The 23626-nt window shown below is 50.3% G+C and overlaps 1 protein-coding gene across 2 annotated transcripts in view; it reads right to left on the bottom strand.

The window, feature by feature from the left end:
• Nucleotides 1-23626, bottom strand: part of ARMC8 (armadillo repeat containing 8) — a 71667-nt gene that overhangs the window by 10228 nt on the left and 37813 nt on the right. Inside the window, exons 10-15 of one of the 2 annotated variants that reach the window (XM_075607123.1) lie at nucleotides 13484-13544; nucleotides 11907-12107; nucleotides 11110-11265; nucleotides 9704-9799; nucleotides 1881-1963; nucleotides 750-831 (exon numbers count right to left, since the gene is read on the bottom strand). In XM_075607123.1, coding sequence (XP_075463238.1) covers nucleotides 750-831; nucleotides 1881-1963; nucleotides 9704-9799; nucleotides 11110-11265; nucleotides 11907-12107; nucleotides 13484-13544 — 679 coding nt within the window. The remainder of the gene's footprint in view (nucleotides 1-749; nucleotides 832-1880; nucleotides 1964-9703; nucleotides 9800-11109; nucleotides 11266-11906; nucleotides 12108-13483; nucleotides 13545-23626) is intronic. The other variant, XM_075607122.1, reaches the window with a different exon arrangement.

Genomic DNA, 23626 nt, shown 5'->3' with positions numbered 1-23626 from the left:
TACAAACATTTTAACTCAGAAGCAACAATAAATAAGGGCAGCAGAACAATACTATCAGATGAGGATATTTTGTACTTTTTAAAGGTTCCAATTGTTACTGTAAACCGCAATAAAAAGGGAAGGATACCGTATGTAGGTGCTGTACGCATTTTAAATGTCCACTGTTGCTCTAAACGCATTTGGAAATTAAATGCAAAATTGCTTCAAATATTGATGGATTTCTCCAAAAGGTTTTCACAAGAATACAGGGATCGGAGGAATTTGAATATACTGTAGGAAGGAATCTGATTGCCATTGCTGGGGTTAGGAATGGGTTTCCCCTTTTGAGACAAAGCACGTTTCACTGAGGTTTCTAGTTTGTTTCTTCTGGATTAATGACACTGTAAACATATGACAAGTATTTGGCTCTATTAGACTGTCACACAGGTTGGACGCGATGGGCATTGGTTACTGTGCAAGGGAGGGGTGCAATTCCGCGGCTTCCTGGTAGAATTTAAATAAAATGGAATAAAAACAGGAAGCCTGCCCCCCTAACCAAACCCAGGCTCCCTACCAAAAACTGAGATACCAAACGCACTTACCCGTCCTCACGTTCTGCATGTCTCCCAACACAACAATTACAGCGGAAGTGCTCAAGGAAGGAGGCCCAGTCCATATGTGTCTGCTCCTTGTACTATAATTGATGGGATCTACACAGTTGCATGCAGCACAATTGCTGCTAGAACAACAATACGGATAAGGACTGTTACCTTCATAAGGGGCTTCCATACAGTATGATCTTGAAAGCTGGTCCGGAGCTGCTGCACAGATCGGGACAAACTGTGTAAACATCTAGAAAGAACGACGTAATTAGGTAACCGGGCGGGAGACACTTGGTGATATGCGCTCTGATAACTAGACAGCAGAGATGGCACTCAGAAAAAACCAGCAGATGTCTGGGCACAGAGGTATATTGAACCCTTCCCATGTATTGCAGACACCTCCAGCAGCCCAGGGATTACACTGAAAGTCCAACTTTTTTTATTGAGGAACTCAAAACAATGCGACTTCTGCATTTCCTCTTTATGTTCATCACAGGCAACTAGGTACTAAAAAGCAATATCTTCATCATAAAATGAAATGCAGAATAGCACAGTTCTTTTGAACAAGGGCTACAAAGCGTTGTGGATGTCAGTAGCTTATAGTACATTTGTACGACAAGAACAAAGAAGGAGATGCGCTTTTTAAAAACAGATCTCAACACAAGTATGCTCGCTACCATCACACGTTTGACCACGTCACACGAACACACAAGAACGTACTGTACGATCCGTGTCTGGCTATCTCCTTAACATGTTCTGCTGCACGGAAATAATGAGCAAGGCTAAGCAGGACAGGCATTGCAATGCAGCTCCATCCCGTTAAAACGTGAGCACTCTGGAGAAAGGTCACAGCGGCTTCTTACTTCCATGGATAAGAGGGCACGGAGCATGCACTATCATTGCAATGATTACTTAATTACAAGGGGGCTACGTCGTTTTCAGCTCTTAATGGTCCGAGTGCGAAGGTAATGTTTCCTCGTCCCACAAACAAGTGGGCTAGAAAATAACAGGGCAGCACTCTCAGAACATTTCCCAAGGATGGTGGAGATCTTTCAGTTGCTTTATATATGTCAAGTGACATTACTGCATGATGTAAATATGTATTCATAGTCCTGCAGAGTTGTTTACTTCTTTAACTACTTGCAGTGCTGAAGGGGTCAGCAATAGACTCTTCCAGCACCGACGTTAAAGAAAAACCCTCAGTGAGAGAGATTGCTTTGCTTCTCCGGTAAAGAAGACAGGGGTGGTGGGGGGGGAGGGGAGGAGGCAGTGGGGAAAGATTGGACTATAAACTCATACCTGACTGCAGCTAACCGCACCTTGACACTAGTCTCAGACAAGCCATTCACAATCCGGTCCATCATATGCTCAGCCTCAATGATCTGGTGAGAAAGGTTAATGCTGCATAAATAACATCACGGAGCCCACGGCCACTTGCCTGATTCCTGCTTATAACAATAGTAATGCACATTATTTACCACTGAATACTGCAGAATATACGTCAAGTCTCCCTGCCCCAAAGGGCTTACACTCTAATGGTTCCGTTCCTAAGGATAGAGGGCATGACATAGCCTGGCATCTGCAAATGTCAGGTCAGTTAGTGTCGCTTGCCAGCTCACACTGATGACCATCAATAGGGATTTAAACATTTAAATACCTGAAGCAACAGATATTAAAATTTTCGCTTTTTGGAGGGGAAAAAAAGCCGATGGGAGATTAAACTAAACAGGTAGGCTATACAGTGTGTGTGTGTACACACACACACACGTATATATATAGCACACACATACATACGTGAATGCATTTTACAGATGATACATACAATTTCATTGTTCTATATGATATAGTGCAATGTTATACATTATAACATTGTAATTACTTTAATATTAGGCAATAGAATTATTTTGCACAGAGGGCGATAACAGCACAGGCGACAATTTAGTTGTAGATCAACGGTTCAGTACCAACATGACCCAGATCCATAAGACCATGCGAGTGCCGTTGTCATCATACTCCTAGACGTATGTGTAACCTGTGGCAGCCAACCCCACGGGTGCATAATCTGATCTATCCCAAAGTAAGATAATAATCATTGCAAAAGATTTTTTTAGATGCCAGGTCCTTAAATCAGGAAGCACTCCTCCTGTAAATGCCCTTACGTGACGTGGTCAGGGTAGTAGAGGTAAAGTGAATATTGGTCAAACTTGCAAAAGCATTACATGCTCGAACAGCGAGTGTTTGTAAAGCGAATCGTTGCAGCACCAGCAAAGATTCTAGAACAATAGGACTATTGCTGTAGTGTTAGATGAATGCTGGTTATCTTGCATAACATACCTGTCACACACCCGATTAAGACATCACAATGTCTTAACTTTGTACCGCAACCCCCCCCTCTCCCCTCCAAAAACCTATAAAACTTTTCCCTGTGCTTTGAAAATTGAGGAGATCTTGACACCTCCCCCCTCCCCCCTCCCTCCCTTTGCATGAGGGAAGTTCCTGAAATATCTTGTTCTGCAGACTCCCTTTCAGTGATGCTGTGGGTTCTCATGTACAGTAGTGGTCTGGTATCATTATTACATGGTACTGGAAGCCAAGTGTACAGGAGATTAGACATTTAGAGGCTTATTCTATACGGTTCTCAGCTGGCTTGAATGGCAGGTATCGGCTGATCACAGCGCGATTGGTCACTTCGGACTATATAGAATAGAATATAACAGTTATATAGAATAAGCCCCTTTGTTTCAAGGGGCTTCCAAAATGTTCCCAATATCACCGTTGTACTTTGCCGTCTTGTTGACTTTGGTAAAATAAATATGTGAGAAGCCTGGTTGGGCCATATTTACCAAGTGGTGCCAATCCGTAGGGTTTAGCATGGCTTAGCAAATGTGGCCCTTTTGCAGAGATGCGATAAGCTGTGATGCAGGGTCTCTCCCCGGGATCCTGCATTAACCGCCATAGACTTGAGCAGCAGTTAACACCGTGCCCGGGTGAGATACATCGCAACTCATTGAATCGCGGCCTGTGTGTACAACATGGTTTCCAAACATGTATGTTTTGCCTTCAATACAGAATCCGGAAAAAAACAAAAAACAAAACATCGTCTTTACAATATTCAGCTCTGTCTTTATTTGGAAAGTTATCCTGAGGAGAGAGGGGAAAAAAAAGGTACAGTACGATGCACATTTAAAAATCAATGCACAAAAATACAATTAATTTCTACAGGAAAAATTAGTCGTTATTGTTGACATTTTCCAAATTTTTTTTTTTTTTTAAATACAAGCAGAAATCCCATGGCGGCCACAGAATAAACAAGGAAATAACCATAAAATAGCTCGGTAAAAATACCATCAAGGGGAAAAATGGTTGACTGGCACTAAAATGTAGTCAGATTTGTGTTGGACTTTTGCAATACCAGAAAAACGTAAACTTTTGTGTCATTCTGTATTTTTATTTCAAAACAAACCCTGGCACCGTGACTGGGAACTTCTTTATAGGAATCTCCCCACTCCCATTTCTCCTCCCCACTCCCATCTCTCCTCCCCACCCCCATCTCTCCTCCCCACCCCCATTTCTCCTCCCCACCCCCATTTCTCCTCCCCACCCCCATTTCTCCTCCCCACCCCCATTTCTCCTCCCCACCCCCATTTCTCCTCCCCACCAGGTTCTTCTTGGACCAACAGTGTTTGGGCTAAATAAGCGACTGTGCCCAATTTCAAACGATTATTGTCCCTCGACATTACTGATCTCCAGAAGCAAAAAGGGCGTTCATTGAAAAATAAAGCACATTTTATTTCTAACACATGAGCTCGGCTTTCAGACGTATTCAAAATGAATATATATTTTTGGGAGGATAAATATTGCTAAATTTCCAACACTTTGGGGCTTATTCTGTAAGGTGTGATAAGCACAGATGACGCGAGATTGCATGAAAAGGCCTATTAAAGTCAATGGACTTTTCATGCGATAGCGCGTCATCCTGTGCTTATCACACCTTATAGAATAAGCCCCTTACTGTTTTACATCTCCCGTTCGGACTACATCAGTTACACATCAAATAAGAATGAACACAACTTTTTTTTAAAAAAATTAAATAAAATACAGCTGGGGAAAGGAAGAAATAAAATTAACGATTTCTAAAAAGCAAGAATTCGGAAACTCGGTAGCTTTCATGCGACTGTATTTTCAGTGTGTAATAAGGGAGGGGCGGGACAAAGCTAGATGCTGATCAGTGGGCATCTTTAGTAAATCAAGAAAAGTCATACTTACCTATCCTATTATTGGATGACAACTGTAAATGATATCTTGTAATAAACATGTAATTTACTTTTTTTTAATATATATCTATTATGAGCTAAAAATCTAAATGACCACATTGTCAAGACAAAAAAAAAAAAGATAGGAAGAAAATAAAAAAAATAAAACAATGGTTTATGTGCTAGCAAAATAGTCCACACAATCTATACTGTATACACTGCGGACAGGTGTTCGTAAAATTTTTTGGTCACTGAAGCTTTTTAAAATCCAATTTCAGCAGCTTTCTGCTGCGGAGCTTTGTACATGCTCCATCATTACTAAAGGCTGTATTTTTAGATAACTAGTATATAGATCTAGATATATACATACTGATGAACAGAGCTAAGTGTGTGTGCATGGTGGTCCTCCAAATGATTAACAATTAAGTGGTCCATGATGTGGAAACCTTCGACTACCCCTGCATTAAGGTACCATAAGACTTACAGTTAATACTTTGCCTGCCAGCAATGTGTTATGGGCCCAGAGCGGCTAAAGTGTTAACAGGAGAAGATTTCAGTAGTAGACTGAACATTTGAAACTACAGTACCATGACACAAATAAATATAACACCTTGGGGGTTATTTCTTCAACTGCAGTAGGGCCAATTGAGCCACCATAACATGGGAACCACCATTGATTGTCGCAATTTAATGAACCCCCTTTATTTTTTTACATTTGTAGAGACCTACATATATTTTTGGTCCACACAGTTTAAACAACGATAAGACCTGTGACGTATGGAAAGTTCTGTACACATTATTGCATTTATGAAGGTCCTTTTTGATTTTACATTAAAAAAAGGTATCAACCTACAATGAATAAAATCACGGATAGGGAGAAATATTCTAGGATAGATCGTGATGATATTTACACAGAAACAATTAGAGGTTCACCAAAGCCCCAAAACGAGTTATTGGATCACTATAGTGTGTGTTACCTGCCTTTGACTCGAAAGGCAGATCATTTGGGTTTGTAGGGTCATAACCTGTATCGGATTCATTAGTGAACCCATGACGTGTATGATGTCCACAAGCCATTTATGGATTGTGACTGGCTATGGATACCTGTGGGTTAGATGTGAGCCCAATTATTTATTTTTTACCAAAAAGCTCACAATAAAGAACCAGCAAAATGGAGTTAAGTCAACCAGATTCCATACGTCATTAGAAAAGCTGACCGATGCCAACTAGAAGTGAATCTGCTCTTTAAATACGGATTCCCTGTTCTCTCGAATGGAAAAATCGGACATTTCGTTGTCTCGTGACATCACTAGAAATAATTCACTGCAAGCTTGGCATTTCATTTTCAGGGTACAATAACCAATAACCATGTGTACAAACTGTAATCCATTCAAATGTGTAGATAGACGTAAGGTAATACTCTCAAATACATTCAGATCTCATGTTATAATGGCTTTACATTGGAGTCTCACGTCATTTTAATCAAATGAATGTTGTTCTTTCCATCAAAACACTTCTGCCTTCCTTTATGGAAAACCATTTATGGCATATTTCTGTCTCCCACAGGTCCAGCGGCTGTCAATGAATCTTTAAATGAATATACGGTCTTCTTGACTGGAATAATTGAGCTTCACTGTAGATTTTTTTTACAAGACTTCCCATCACATATGTAAGGTGAATTGGGCGAACAGATTTATCTTGTTTTTACCAAAATAAACTTGTTTGATTGTTTGGTTTCTTAAAATCAATTTTTTAACACAGTACTTACATCTTGGTTCTCTTTTTGTAACACGTTATATAATTTTGGTTTAGGTTAGAACAGGGGTTCTCAACGCCAGTCCTCGAGAACCCTGAACAGGTCAGGTTTTAAGGATATCCCAGCTTCAGCACAGGTGGCTCAATCAGTGGCTCAGTCCAAGAGTGAGCCACCTGTGCTGAAGCAGGGGTATCCCGAAAACCTGACCTACTGGGGGCTCTTGAGGACTGAAGTTGAGAACCCCTGGGTTAGAAATATAAGAGAATAGTAACCCTCTTGTATCTTCGCATAATGGTTATCTTTTAGCAGAACCCAAGGGCAAGAAAGCAAAGTTACATTGACATCAATTTAATGGAGAAACAACTCACAAGAGGAGCATTACCAACCATTCTGTCCCCAAGCATGCATGTTCTTGTGGTATGTTACACAATACACAGACATGAACTTGATTCTGTTGTTCACATTGGAAAGGGTATTAAAGTCATGGTATTTTCGGCCGCACTGTCCCTGGTTTGTAAGCTCCTTGGAGCGGTGTTGTCTGTACCTACTGTAGCAGTGTTAGAATGTAGTATTTTGTCTCATAGCCCATTGTATTGCACTACAGAATATGTCCACACGCTATAAATAAATATCACCTGTGAGCACATTCACATGTCTCAGATAGGTAGGCAACCATGCTGTTCCCCATTATCCCCTAGCATTAAGTACTTCCACTGCAGCAAGGGATTCTGGGAAATGACATGCAAATAAGCACACCGTGTCACCTTTTGCTTCAAATCCATGCTATACGGTGGAGTGTTTGTCATTTTTTTTTACCCACCATAACTTATTTAAGGTGCGGTTGAAACCTATCCCAGCTTCAAATTGCCACGCCAGTATAACCAGCCTCACCCTTATGAGACCCAAAAGGTTAAACCAGCGGTCTGTGAGCAGGTTTACCGGCTAACCAACCCAGGCTGTGCAATGATGCAGGCATAAGCTTATAGGGGGTCCGTGTCAAAATGAATTTGAATCAAAAGGTCACACTGCTTGTTTGCACGTCATTTCCCAGAATCCCTTGCTGCAGTGGAAGCACCGAATGCTAGGAGATAATGGGGAAAAGCAGGGTTGCAGACCTGTGAATGTGCTCACAAGTGATATTTTCATTTGCTGCATGCTGTATGTTGGAGGGTTTTTGTCACTTTTTTACCCACCATAACTTATTTAAGGTATGGTTGAAATAAATATTAGTAATTTACCTTCAAAGGACAGCACAGCCTCTAGAGCTACAAAGGATTTATTTGGCTGCTTGGCTAGCCTGTCTAATGGTACACACACATTCTGATCGTTACTTTTTTTTTTTTAATAGTGTATATTATTTTTTCCCTTTTTTTGTGTCATAAACCGATGGTTTGCAGTTTATCACCTCTTACAGTTTGCCTTATTTTGACATTTTTGAAAAATGAAATAAAATAGTCTTGGCTTAGAGCTGGATTCGAATGAACACGAAGGCCCCACAAAAAAATCTCCAACCTTTCCATCACTTTACAGCGCTTTTAAAACGAATTAGGCTGAAATGTACAATGCAATAAGGCTAGTCTTGTCATTCTGCTGCTCGGATTGCACTGCGAATGTTACCTGAATCAGATGGAATACTCCAATTCAATCGGAAAGGTTTACAGCAACTGACAAACATTTAGCAGACTTAAATCAATCAACCAACCATGCCACTTTCATCACTGGCTCCCAGAACACAAAGCAAGAGGCATAACATGTGATGTATATTTTAAGTGCCGAGTCTGAAATCTCATAACCACTTACCATCAAAACATCATTTACACAAAGCTTTATTCGCACATAAAATAATTAAAAAAACAGCACAATCCAGAACCAACCCGTGCCGAGCAGTTTACATTAAAACGTTGAGCTTTCTTAGCGCACATCACACAAAAAAAAAGCATTACCAGAAATGTATTTGACAGCACTGCTCAAATTGTACAAGGCCTTACATCTCACTGCTGGAGAGGTCTGCGAGCTATTGCATCGCAGACTCCTCCAGCTCTGAGGAGGATAAAGCTGCACTTTCATGTGTTGAGAACCAACCCTGCAAACAAAGTGAACATGAAGCGAATACTGTATACAACACCAATGAATATGGTTACATGCCACCAACTGTCCAAGGCTACATGTGCTTAGAGAACACACACAGATAGTATTACTGGAATCTTCCCTTTGCACCCCAAAAGCACAGCCATTGCTCATCACTTCCCACCATTAGCAATCTTCTGGTGACTATAGCATTGAGTTAGAGAACATCTTATCTGACGGAAACAAAATCAACATGATTGGAATGGGGGTTGTCTGTGTTTCCAAAATGCATGGTAAGCTATCACAGGCCGCACTCTCTTCCAGTCCATGGCTTATATATCCCTGCAAGGAGATCAGTATTGAAGGCTGATCTATAAGAGGCGACTTTTCAGAACTAAAAAGGAGGGGTGGAAGTATGCAGATGCTCAATTACATACGGTGCGGTGGCCAATCCAGCTGCCCCATAATCCACAGCAATATCCAACAGAAAGAACAGATTTTTCGATTGGCGTCTGGAGGTAGGCATTGCTGGTCACTGGCAAAGGGTTAAGAGTGGGTAGTGACTCGCCCACTGCAATAACTGGGAGCAAAGGTAAGCCATGTATATTATTCTCTGGGTCTCTATTCTCTAGTCATATGTAGTTTTGGACAGTTACAAAAGTTGTAGACATACTCACTATTACTTTATATTGCAGCACGTTGATATTTAAGGGTGGTGGGTTTCTGAACCTCTACATAAAGAGACTGCATTTGTTCAGAACTCATGCATACGGAATGTGCAGTACAAGAGCTGAACACAGGAAACGCCCGCGCGCGTTATTGGTCATCCTCTTACTGGCATGCTACGCTATGTTTCTAACGGCAAAAAAACAAAGCCAAAGCAGCGGCTCATTCAATCATTCTTCTGTTAACCTCGCTCAGTTTCTGCTTTGGCCTTTTAAACAAGACAGTCACGGTTAATTCTCTTCGTCGCGACTTTTTCAGGTGGGTGTCACTCCCTGTCTGCTGGCGGACAGGGCCGGGGGGCGACCCTCTCCCAGACTCACCTTCTTCCGGATGTCTTCGTCGTTGGCTCCCAGCGAGGCGTAGAGCTTGAAGGCGGCCTGGCGCAGCTCGTGGGCGTGCTTTAAATCGTGGTCAAGCTGGTGGGGGTCAAAAAAAGAAAAATGGAAGCTGCGAGCTCTGAGACAGAAGAGATTACATTCTCACAATGTTTGAGGATCTGATCAATGATAAAGCAAAAAAAGAGACAGGCTGATGGCCAAAGTGAACCCATTCCAGTGACAGGTTTAAGGAGTCCCATCTGTGTAACTCAGGGGAGTGCAATCTTTTCCCCCTGCGCCCCCGCCGGCTGTCCTGCTCTACGCGCGCCCCCCTCCCTCCCGCCTTACCGTGGTTCCCGGCGTCTGGGCGTCATAGCAATGAGACGTCACATTACCCCACGGCGTTATTTGACGCCACGTTGCCATGGCGACGCGTCTCCAGATGCCGGCTGAACCACGGTAAGTGAGGTTTACAGAGGCCTTCGCCGCTTCCCCGGCACTTCATTTAAGTGCCTTCGGGAAGTGCGCGGGACCTCTGTAACCCCCGCGCCCCCCGCAGTTAATCTCCCCCAGTTTGCGCACTGACAAATCTGACACCGATAAGTATCATTTTTTTTTTCCCCTTCGGGTGGGGAGACGGGAATCAAACCCCTCCCCAGTTTAACTTTGTTGGTTCTCTGATCAGGACAGGGTGAGATCAGGGTAAATAAAACATTTGATTGGCAAACACTTCCCCATTCAGTGGCTGCTAAGAAATGAAACTGGCCGAGTATGTGGGGTTGCACCTTTAGGAAGGTGGGGGAAAAATAAACGAACACGCCACTCGGCATGATATCCTCACCAGGGTGTGGGAGACGGTGCAACCGCGGCAGCTACACAGTGTCATTGGCTGTGCACCTATTTAACGCTGATACACCTTTAAGGCGAACGCAGCTTTAAGGCCCCTTTGCCTTCCTTCTCCTTACAGCAGGGGTGGCCAACCACAGTCCTCATGTGCCACCTGCAAGCCAGGTATTGGGGATACCCCTGCTTCAGCACAGGTAGCGCGGTCATTACGACAGCCACCTGTGCTGAAGCAGGGGTATCCCTAATACCTGGCCTGTTGGTAGCACTTGAGGACTGGAGTGGCCGCCCCAGGCTTACATATTTAAAGCATCATGTGTCTGACAGCAGTGTGTCTGTTTGTTAGGGATTGCAGGGGAAATACGTTCTGTATCTTTATACATCAGATTATAAAATGATTAGCAATTAGATGGAGCGGAAACACCAACATTTTTCTTAGGGTTCCGCCATCTTTTATACTGCAAAAATCCAGCGGTATGTACATGCAAACACACACACACACACACACACACACACACACACACCTAGAGAGTGATAAAACAATAATATGACAAAGATATCCTCACCTTCTCTTCAGAAGTCAGGAGGGAGCCGTGTTGTGTTTGCGATGTCATTAGAGACATTGGAAGAATTAGAGAGGCTGCAGTGCACTGGGATTCATCACTAGGCCCTCTGGGCTCTGCCTCTCCTGGACCAGCGTAAGCCTGTCCTGTTCCTCGGTGCTGCAGTGTAAAAACACCAGGGGAGGAAGAAGAGGGAGAAGAGGACAGGTTTGTGCTGATCTCAAAAGGAGCCCGAAGCCAAGGGGGGCGGGAGAGGAACCGCTATGCACTGCAGCCTCTGATATCAGAATTGCTTCATTGACATCATAAATCCAAGAGAGCTGCCTCCTGACCAGTCCATAGAAAATAAAGACCAGGGGATTCCCGACAACCTGGGTAAATCGACTCCTCAGGTGCAGTAATGGGGGGGAGGGGGGGTGGTAAGGGCTATAAACCAGCTCTTCTAAAATTCCTGCTGTGCTACATCACATAAGATGTCTACTGGTCTTTGGTGTAGGTTAATTTGGTCTGAAAGCCAGCACAACATTTTGACCTTTAAGCATAATCAATATCTCCCTGTGCCTCATGCACAACAAACATGTCCCGTTAAAAATAGCTGTGTAAGGCATTGTGTCGTCTGCACTATATATATATATATTACACACACAAGACTAGTTGCAGCTGTATATACACACACGTGCAGATCTAGCTCTATCTAAAACGTGTCATACACATACAATGGGGTTGGCAGTGCTGTGATCAGGGCAATAAGGGTGTGTTATACATAAAAGCCGTGTGCTGCTCGCGCGCGATATACACACCCTCTTGATGTCGGTGATGGCGCTGACCGAGCTGGGATACTTGAAGTAGTCGGCGAGCATGGCGATCAGGTGGTCGGTGATGCTTGCGATTCTCTGCAGCTCCACGTCGGGCTCTATCAGGTAAGCCAGGGTCTCGGCCCCTTCCACCCTCTCCTCCAGAAGCCGCTCCTTGTTGCACATGCGGACCAGGCATGGGAGGGTCTGATATAAGGGGGGGAGGGGAGAAATGAAGAGAGGGCAGTGTCTGCTCGACCTCCAAAAAAAAAAAAGGTCAGTCCCATTTATAACGGATTATGTTTGTAAGAATAAGGGAATGTTGGGGTCTCTCTGAAGACGAGAAGTGCATCCTTTCTACCAGGACGGGGGTCTTAAACTAGTTCTCCAAAAGGGTTGGATCACAAAACATTTTGCAATAGCAGTACATGTATCTATAAAGACGTTCTAATCATTTTAAAAAAAGACTTAAAAATGACTATATTTCAACATTTTACAAGCATTTAGAGACATATGTACCATATATATTTATGCATGACAAAGCAGCAATACAGGTTTCATTTATTGTTTTTTTTAATTATTATTATTATTATTACAGGATTGAAGCAGGGGGTCTCCAGAGCGGAACTGTGATAATTTTAGCTCCGTGGACCCCCTGCTTCCAGAGATACTTACATCCGTAGGGGGTGCCGGTATCAATGCAGGCAGGGAACGGTGTGCCTAACGCAATGGCGACTTTAAAAGCCCCGCTTGCCAATAATTGGCCCTCGTGACCGGGACATTTAAACTTCCCAGATAACGGCACCCCGTACGGACGTAAATACGTCCGGAAGCAGAGGGTCCCGGAGCTGAAATTAATGGGGGTTCAGCTCCAGACACCCCCTGCTTCAATCCTGTAATAAAAAATTTTTTTTTTTAAATTAAACCTGTATTGCTGCTTTAACTTACAAGTGAATTTCAGTGTGAAAAACAGCACTTTGCTGCCTAAGTCACTAGTATAAAATTAGCAGGAGCAGAGACTAAGGGCCACAGCAAGATCCTGCTCCTCTGGGCGCCAGCTGAAGAACCCTGCACTAGGGAATCATCACTGCTTTGCACACAGGTTCCTCCTCTTCTGGCTGACTTGGCTCCAAACCCATTGTGACACCCTTATACCGATATATAATCCTCCCTTGCTGTGAGGAGAAGACGAAAGGCACCTCGCCTTGGGATCCCAAGTCTACACACAGAAGGGCAGAGTCGAAGCTTGTGAAACCCCCTCACAGATTTCAGATGACAATGCTTACAATACTGAAACCCTGTTTAAAGACTAGTTCCATTGGTTTATTTAGGAACGCGTGGGTACTGCACTCAAGCCCCTTCATGACCTCGCCTACAAATGTACTGATCAGAATTATTCCTGCGGATCTGTGGGTGCTCAGGAGCCTTTAAATATATATTAGACTTAAAATGTAATATTTATTTATTGGGCCCTGTTGTGCCTTGAAACTCGTGATTCACTTGGGGTTGGCTAGGCCTACAACTATAGCTCTCCCATATACATATATAGCAAATACAGATGTATAACAAATTATGCCGCTTACTTTCAACACAATGCAGTTGTCATCAGTCCTAATAGATCCTGCTCTGCACATGTACGTTAAGCTACGACAAAGAAAACAGGGAATATTCATTAGCAGTGTAATATACACACACAGCGGAAGATCACGTTTACGGCCTGTAACCCAAGGGCTTTTGGAAACCGGAGTTATAAAAGTACCTGTACGTTTCAACAAATTCACACTGACTGCCAATTCTCTGAAGACTCACAAATATTGATTTCCATCACTATACGAAATGGACAAAGCGCGGGATCGTTTCACAATGAGCTCTGTGAATGCCATGTCAACAAGTGAAGGCAAAATAATGACTTGTTTACGGTTACTGAAACCGAGTCTCTTATTTAGTCGCCGGCTGGTGTTGAGAATATCATAGCTGCTCTTATGTGACAAGAGGAGCAAATTCTACAGCTTGTTGCCGCCTTCATTGCGGCTGTTAGCAGCAAAAGAGAGAGAAGGCGACATCAGAGCTCGATCACTGGTCATTTCAGAACATTGCTTGCTCTTTATGGAACCCAGCTGGGACACCAAGCTGCTGTTTAACAGGTGGTTTCAAAGTGAAAGAGACAGCAGTGACAGCTGTACATGGTCAGCTCACATCCCAGGGTCTCCTTCAATGTGACTCTTAGCAATCCTTTTTCTGTGTGTGAGAGAAATAGAACGGCTTTTAATTTATTTTTTTACGCTGCCTGCAATCGTGCCGACACTATGTATGTATGTCTATTTATATAGCGCCATTAATGTACATAGTGCTGTACAGCAGTAATACATGTGACAATCATATAAATAACAGATCATGGAAAGTTGTGCTTCAGCCATAAAAGTAACATTTAGAAAAAGGAGTCCCTGCTCCGAAGAGCTTACAATCTAATTGGTAGGAAGAATGTACAGAGACAGTAGGAGGGCGTTCAGGTAAGTGCGTCTGCAGGGGGCCAAGCTTTATGTATCGTGTATAGTATTAGCCACGATGCTACTCATTCTTCTTTAAGCAAGTGTGTTTTAAGGTGGGTCTTAAAGGTGGATAGAGAGGGTGCTAGTCGGGTATTGAGGGTAAGGGCATTCCAGAGGTGTGGGGCAGTCAGTGAGAAGGTTTTAAGGCGGGAGAGGGCTCTAGATACAAAGGGGGTAGAGAGAAGACATCCTTGAGCAGAACGCAAGAGTTGGGATGGTGCATAGCGAGAAATTAGAGCTGAGATGTAATAAGGGGCAGAAGAGTGTAAAGCTTTAAAAGTGAGGAGGAGAATTGAGTGAGAGATTTGATAGGAAGCCAGGAGAGGGATTTCAGCAGGGGAGACGCGGAGACAGATTTAGGAAAGAGTAGAGTGATTCTGGCAGCAGCATTTAGGATAGATTGTAGGGGAGACAGGTGAGAGGCAGGAAGGCCAGACAGCAGGAGGTTACAGTAATCAAGACGGGAGAGAATGAGGGCCCGAGTCAGAGATTTAGCAGTCGAGCAACAGAGGAAAGGGCGTATCTTTGTAATATTGCGAAGGAATACAGCGACAGGTTTTAGAAACGTTTTTGAATGTGAGAGAGGAGAAGAGTGTGACCCCTAAGCAGCATGCTTCGGCTACTGGGCGAATGACGGTACTTTCAATAGTAATGTGGAAGGAGGTAGAAGGGCCAGATTTGGGAGGAAGTATGAGGAGTTCTGTTTTTGCCATGTTGAGTTTAAGGCGGCGGAGGGCCATCCAGGATGATATAGCAGAGAGACATTCAGAAACTTTGGTTTGTACAGCAGGTGCAAGGTCAGGGTTGAAAAGTACATTTGTGTGTCGTCAGCATAGAGGTGATATTTAAACCCAAGAGATGTGGTTAGATCACCTAGAGTGTGTGTGTACAGAGAAAAGAGAAGAGGTCCAAGAACTGAGCCATGGGGTACCCCCACAGAGAGATTGATGGAGGAGGTGTTTGCAAAGGCACCGAAAGTACGATGGGTACTGAAAGTACGATGGGAGAGGTAAGAGGAGATCCAGGATAGAGCTTTGTTACAAATACCAAGAGTATGGAGAATGTGAAGGAGAAGAGGGTGGTCCACAGTATCAAATGCTGCAGAGGTGTTGAGTAATATGAGCAGAGTGTAATGACCTCCGTCTTTGGCAGCATGGAGGTCATTAGTTATTTTAGTGAGGGCTGTTTCAGTGGAGTGAGCAGTGCGGAAGCCAGATTGTAGAGGGTCCAGGAGAGAGTAGGTGTTGAGAAAATAGAGCAAGCGAGAGAATACAAGACATTCAAGATGTTTAGAGGCAAAAGGCAGGAGGGAGACAGGTCGATAGTTAAAAAGACAGGTAGTGTCAAGCTTGCTGTTTTTGAGTAATGGTATAACTGTTGCATGTTTGAAGGAGGAGGGAAAGGTACCAGAGTAGATGGAGGAGTTGAAAATGTGTGAACGTAGGGATTATAGTAGGAGCAAGAAGTTTTAGGAGATGGGAGGTATTGGGGTCAAAAGGACAAGTGGTAGAGGGAGAAGAGGAGATCAACAGTGACACATCCTCCTCTGAGACAGTGGAAAAAGAGTCAAGGAAGGCAGGAAGAGAGTTAGGAAGAGGTGTAGGATGGGAGGAAGAAACAGAGGGGATGTTCTGACGTATGGATTCCACCTTTTCCTTACAGGTGGCATCCTTAGTCCTTTCACACTAACTTTGTACTGTAGTGTAGATTTCTAGGGACAAGATACCTTAAAATAAAGAACATATATTGCTTTACGAAAGAACACTGGAAGAAACCTATGACGTTTTGAAAGCTCTGTACACCCTAATTTAATCTATAAATGTTGGTCTGCTAAAAGGTATCACAACCTACCGAACACACACACAATCTTTGTTTGGTGTAATTGGAGTCAAAGATAATGGACCAAATTTACTACAGTGATGCTATTCCAGAAGACACCTACAAGTCCATTAAATTGAATGGACCCTACAGTGTTTCGAGATGAAAGGTGTCTTATGTATAGCACCACTTAGTAATTACAGCCCAGGGGTCAGCAAGTCATAATAAAAGCTAACATTGCTTATTGCACGTAATCTGGGGTTTTATCATTTCATACTGTTATAGCGCGGACACTGTGCTTGAAATCCATAACCAATGAGAACACAGATAGCACATAGACACGAGAAATCAGCGTTATAATGCAGTGGTGCAGAACCCAAGGGGGTCAGCGGCAAATTTCTAGGGTTTGCCAAAACAGAGTATTAACCCTGCGGGGGTCCCAGCTTCTGAATGGGACCCCTGCAGCAGAAACGCACTTGTTCTACAGCAGCAGCAGTCTCTCTCCCGCCAGGTCTCCTTCAGCAGCAGTCTCTCTCCCGCCAGGTCTCCTTCAGCAGCAGTCTCTCTCCAGCCAGGTCTCCTTCAGCAGCAGTTTCTCTCCCGCCAGGCCTCCTTCAGCAGCATGTCTCTCCGGCTCTGTTCAGTCAGCCTGGATGACAGCGTGGATGCCAGGACTGCTGCTGCTGGGGGAGACACACACCAGAGACACTGGCTGCTGCTGGGGGAGACACACACCAGAGACACCGGCTGCTGCTGCTGGGGGAGACGGGGAGACACACACCAGAGACACTGGCTGCTGCTGGGGGAGACGGGGAGAGACACACCAGACACACCGGCTGCTGCTGCTGGGGGAGACGGGGAGAGACACACAAGACACACCGGCTGCTGCTGCTGGGGGAGACGGGGAGACACACACCAGACACACCGGCTGCTGCTGCTGGGGGAGACGGGGAGACACACCAGACACAACGGCTGCTGCTGCGGGGGGAGACGGGGAGAGACACCAGAGACACACCGGCTGCTGCTGCTGGGGGAGACGGGGAGAGACACACCAGACACACCGGCTGCTGCTGCTGCTGGGGGAGACGGGGAGAGACACACCAGACACACCGGCTGCTGCTGCTGCTGGGGGAGACGGGGAGAGACACACCAGACACACCGGCTGCTGCTGCTGGGGGAGACGGGGAGAGACACACCAGAGACACTGGCTGCTGCTGCTGGGGGAGACGGGGAGGGACACACCAGACACACCGGCTGCTGCTGCTGGGGGAGACGGGGAGGGACACACCAGACACACCAGCTGCTGCTGCTGGGGGAGACGGGGAGAGACACACCAGACACACCGGCTGCTGCTGCTGGGGGAGACGGGGAGAGACACACCAGACACACCGGCTGCTGCTGCTGGGGGAGACGGGGAGGGACACACCAGACACACCGGCTGCTGCTGCTGGGGGAGACGGGGAGAGACAGACCAGACACACCGGCTGCTGCTGCTGCTGGGGGAGACGGGGAGAGACAGACCAGACACACCGGCTGCTGCTGCTGCTGGGGGAGACGGGGAGGGACACACCAGACACACCGGCTGCTGCTGCTGGGGGAGACGGGGAGGGACACACCAGACACACCGGCTGCTGCTGCTGGGGGAGACGGGGAGAGACAGACCAGACACACCGGCTGCTGCTGCTGCTGGGGGAGACGGGGAGAGACAGACCAGACACACCGGCTGCTGCTGCTGCTGGGGGAGACGGGGAGGGACACACCAGACACACCGGCTGCTGCTGCTGCTGGGGGAGACGGGGAGGGACACACCAGACACACCGGCTGCTGCTGCTGGGGGAGACGGGGAGAGACACACCAGACACACCGGCTGCTGCTGCTGGGGGAGACGGGGAGAGACACACCAGACACACCGGCTGCTGCTGCTGGGGGAGACGGGGAGGGACACACCAGACACACCGGCTGCTGCTGCTGGGGGAGACGGGGAGAGACACACCAGAGACACTGGCTGCTGCTGCTGGGGGAGACGGGGAGAGACACACCAGACACACCGGCTGCTGCTGGGGGAGACGGGGAGACACACACCAGACACACCGGCTGCTGCTGCTGGGGGAGACGGGGAGAGACACACCAGACACACCGGCTGCTGCTGCGGGGGGAGACGGGGAGAGACACCAGACACACCGGCTGCTGCTGCTGGGGGAGACGGGGAGAGACACACCAGACACACCGGCTGCTGCTGCTGGGGGAGACGGGGAGAGACACACCAGACACACCGGCTGCTGCTGCTGGGGGAGACGGGGAGACACACACCAGACACACCGGCTGCTGCTGCTGGGGGAGACGGGGAGAGACACACCAGACACACCGGCTGCTGCTGCTGGGGGAGACACACCAGCCACACCGGCTGCTGCTGCTGGGGGAGACGGGGAGACACACACCAGACACAGCGGCTGCTGCTGCTGGGGGAGACGGGGAGAGACACACCAGACACACCGGCTGCTGTTGCCGGGGGAGACGGGGAGAGACACACCAGACACACCGGCTGCTGCTGCTGGGGGAGACGGGGAGGGACACACCAGACACACCGGCTGCTGCTGCTGCTGGGGGAGACGGGGAGAGACACACCACACACACCGGCTGCTGCTGCTGCTGCTGGGGGAGACGGGGAGAGACACAACAGACACAACGGCTGCTGCTGCGGGGGGAGACGGGGAGAGACACACCAGACACAGCGGCTGCTGCTGCTGGGGGAGACGGGGAGACACACACCAGACACACCGGCTGCTGCTGCTGGGGGAGACACACCAGACACACCGGCTGCTGCTGCTGGGGGAGACGGGGAGAGACACACCAGACACACCGGCTGCTGCTGCTGGGGGAGACGGGGAGACACACACCAGACACACCGGCTGCTGCTGCTGGGGGAGACGGGGAGGGACACACCAGACACACCGGCTGCTGCTGCTGGGGGAGACGGGGAGAGACACACCAGACACAACGGCTGCTGCTGCTGCTGGGGGTGACGGGGAGAGACACACCAGACACAACGGCTGCTGCTGCTGGGGGAGATGGGGAGAGACACACCAGACACACCGGCTGCTGCTGCTGGGGGAGACGGGGAGGGACACACCAGACACACCGGCTGCTGCTGCTGGGGGAGACGGGGAGAGACACACCAGACACACCGGCTGCTGCTGCTGGGGGAGACGGGGAGACACACACCAGACACACCGGCTGCTGCTGGGGGAGACGGGGAGACACACCAGACACAACGGCTGCTGCTGGGGGAGACGGGGAGAGACACACCAGACACACCGGCTGCTGCTGGGGGAGACGAGGAGACACACCAGACACAACGGCTGCTGCTGCGGGGGGAGACGGGGAGAGACACCAGACAAACCGGCTGCTGCTGCTGGGGGAGACGGGGAGAGACACACCGGCTGCTGCTGCTGGGGGAGACGGGGAGAGACACACCAGACACACCGGCTGCTGCTGCTGGGGGAGACGGGGAGAGACACACCAGACACACCGGCTGCTGCTGCTGGGGGAGACGGGGAGACGGGGAGACACACACCAGACACACCGGCTGCTGCTGCTGGGGGAGACGGGGAGAGACACACCAGACACACCGGCTGCTGCTGGGGGAGACGGGGAGAGACACACCAGACACACCGGCTGCTGCTGCTGGGGGAGACGGGGAGAGACACACCAGACACACCGGCTGCTGCTGCTGGGGGAGAGACACACCAGAAACACCGGCTGCTGCTGCTGGGGGAGACGGGGAGGGACACACCAGACACACCGGCTGCTGCTGCTGGGGGAGACGGGGAGAGACACACCAGACACACCGGCTGCTGCTGCTGGGGGAGACGGGGAGGGACACACCAGACACACCGGCTGCTGCTGCTGGGGGAGACGGGGAGAGACACACCAGACACACCGGCTGCTGCTGCTGCTGGGGGAGACGGGGAGAGACACACCAGACACACCGGCTGCTGCTGCTGGGGGAGACGGGGAGAGACACACCAGACACACCGGCTGCTGCTGCTGGGGGAGACGGGGAGGGACACACCAGACACACCGGCTGCTGCTGCTGGGGGAGACGGGGAGAGACACACCAGACACACCGGCTGCTGCTGCTGGGGGAGACGGGGAGGGACACACCAGACACACCGGCTGCTGCTGCTGGGGGAGACGGGGAGAGACACACCAGACACACCGGCTGCTGCTGCTGGGGGAGACGGGGAGACACACACCAGAATCACCGGCTGCTGCTGCTGGGGGAGACGGGGAGAGACACACCAGAGACACCGGCTGCTGCTGCTGGGGGAGACGGGGAGAGACACACCAGACACACCGGCTGCTGCTGCTGGGGGAGACGGGGAGGGACACACCAGACACACCGGCTGCTGCTGCTGCTGGGGGAGACGGGGAGACACACACCAGACACACCGGCTGCTGCTGCTGGGGGAGACGGGGAGGGACACACCAGACACACCGGCTGCTGCTGCTGGGGGAGACGGGGAGACACACACCAGACACACCGGCTGCTGCTGCTGGGGGAGACGGGGAGAGACACACCAGACACACCGGCTGCTGCTGCTGGGGGAGACACACCAGACACAGCGGCTGCTGCTGCTGGGGGAGACGGGGAGACACACACCAGACACAGCGGCTGCTGCTGCTGGGGGAGACGGGGAGACACACACCAGACAGACCGGCTGCTGCTGCTGGGGGAGACGGGGAGAGACACACCAGACACACCGGCTGCTGCTGCTGGGGGAGACGGGGAGAGACACACCAGACACACCGGCTGCTGCTGCTGGGGGAGACGGGGAGACACACACCAGACACACCGGCTGCTGCTGCTGGGGGAGACGGGGAGACACACACCAGACACACCGGCTGCTGCTGCTGGGGGAGACGGGGAGACACACACCAGACACACCGGCTGCTGCTGCTGGGGGAGACGGGGAGAGACACACCAGACACACCGGCTGCTGCTGCTGGGGGAGACGGGGAGACACACACCAGACACACCGGCTGCTGCTGCTGGGGGAGACGGGGAGAGACACACCAGACACACCGGCTGCTGCTGCTGGGGGAGACGGGGAGACACACACCAGACACAGCGGCTGCTGCTGCTGGGGGAGACGGGGAGACACACACCAGACACACCGGCTGCTGCTGCTGGGGGAGACGGGGAGGGACACCAGACACACCGGCTGCTGCTGCTGGGGGAGACGGGGAGGGACACACCAGACACACCGGCTGCTGCTGCCGGGGGAGACGGGGAGAGACACACCAGACACACCGGCAGCTGCTGCCGGGGGAGACGGGGAGAGACACACCAGACACACCGGCTGCTGCTGCTTGGGGAGACGGGGAGGGACACACCAGACACACCGGCTGCTGCTGCTGGGGGAGACGGGGAGAGACACACCAGACACACCGGCTGCTGCTGCTGGGGGAGACGGGGAGACACACACCAGACACACCGGCTGCTGCTGCTGGGGGAGACGGGGAGAGACACACCAGACACACCGGCTGCTGCTGGGGGAGACGGGGAGACACACACCAGACACACCGGCTGCTGCTGCTGGGGGAGACGGGGAGGGACACACCAGACACACCGGCTGCTGCTGCTGGGGGAGACACACCAGACACACCGGCTGCTGCTGCTGGGGGAGACGGGGAGAGACACACCAGACACACCGGCTGCTGCTGCTGGGGGAGACGGGGAGAGACACACCAGACACACCGGCTGCTGCTGCTGGGGGAGACGGGGAGAGACACACCAGACACACCGGCTACTGCTGCTGGGGGAGACGGGGAGGGACACACCAGACACACCGGCTGCTGCTGCTGCTGGGGGAGACGGGGAGACACACACCAGACACACCGGCTGCTGCTGCTGGGGGAGACTGGGAGGGACACCAGACACACCGGCTGCTGCTGCTGGGGGAGACGGGGAGACACACACCAGACACACCGGCTGCTGCTGCTGGGGGAGACGGGGAGGGACACACCAGACACACCGGCTGCTGCTGCTGGGGGAGACGGGGAGGGACACACCAGACACACCGGCTGCTGCTGCTGGGGGAGACACACCAGACACACCGGCTGCTGCTGCTGGGGGAGATGGGGAGACACACACCAGACACAGCGGCTGCTGCTGCTGGGGGAGACACACACCAGACACACCGGCTGCTGCTGCTGGGGGAGACGGGGAGACACACACCAGACACACCGGCTGCTGCTGCTGGGGGAGACGGGGAGAGACACACCAGACACACCGGCTGCTGCTGCTGGGGGAGACGGGGAGACACACACCAGACACACCGGCTGCTGCTGCTGGGGGAGACGGGGAGACACACACCAGACACACCGGCTGCTGCTGCTGGGGGAGACGGGGAGAGACACACCAGACACACCGGCTGCTGCTGCTGGGGGAGACGGGGAGACACACACCAGACACACCGGCTGCTGCTGCTGGGGGAGACGGGGAGAGACACACCAGACACACCGGCTGCTGCTGCTGGGGGAGACGGGGAGACAAACACCAGACACAACGGCTGCTGCTGCTGGGGGAGACGGGGAGAGACACACCAGACATACCGGCTGCTGCTGCTGGGGGAGACGGGGAGACACACACCAGACACAGCGGCTGCTGCTGCTGGGGGAGACGGGGAGACACACACCAGACACACCGGCTGCTGCTGCTGGGGGAGACACACACCAGACACACCGGCTGCTGCTGCTGGGGGAGACGGGGAGGGACACCAGACACACCGGCTGCTGCTGCTGGGGGAGACGGGGAGGGACACACCAGACACACCGGCTGCTGCTGCCGGGGGAGACGGGGAGAGACACACCAGACACACCGGCTGCTGCTGCCGGGGGAGACGGGGAGAGACACACCAGACACACCGGCTGCTGCTGCTGGGGGAGACGGGGAGGGACACACCAGACACACCGGCTGCTGCTGCTGGGGGAGACGGGGAGAGACACACCAGACACACCGGCTGCTGCTGCTGGGGGAGACGGGGAGGGACACACCAGACACACCGGCTGCTGCTGCTGGGGGAGACACACCAGACACACCGGCTGCTGCTGCTGGGGGAGACGGGGAGAGACACACCAAACACACCGGCTGCTGCTGCTGGGGGAGACGGGGAGAGACACACCAGACACACCGGCTACTGCTGCTGGGGGAGACGGGGAGGGACACACCAGACACACCGGCTGCTGCTGCTGGGGGAGACGGGGAGACACACACCAGACACACCGGCTGCTGCTGCTGGGGGAGACGGGGAGACACACACCAGACACACCGGCTGCTGCTGCTGGGGGAGACGG

Source organism: Ascaphus truei, chromosome 7 (assembly GCF_040206685.1).
Source record: "Ascaphus truei isolate aAscTru1 chromosome 7, aAscTru1.hap1, whole genome shotgun sequence".
Taxonomy (NCBI): Eukaryota; Metazoa; Chordata; class Amphibia; order Anura; family Ascaphidae; genus Ascaphus; species Ascaphus truei.
Note: the sequence above shows the minus strand (reverse complement) of the source record. Positions and strands in the feature narration are given on the sequence as shown.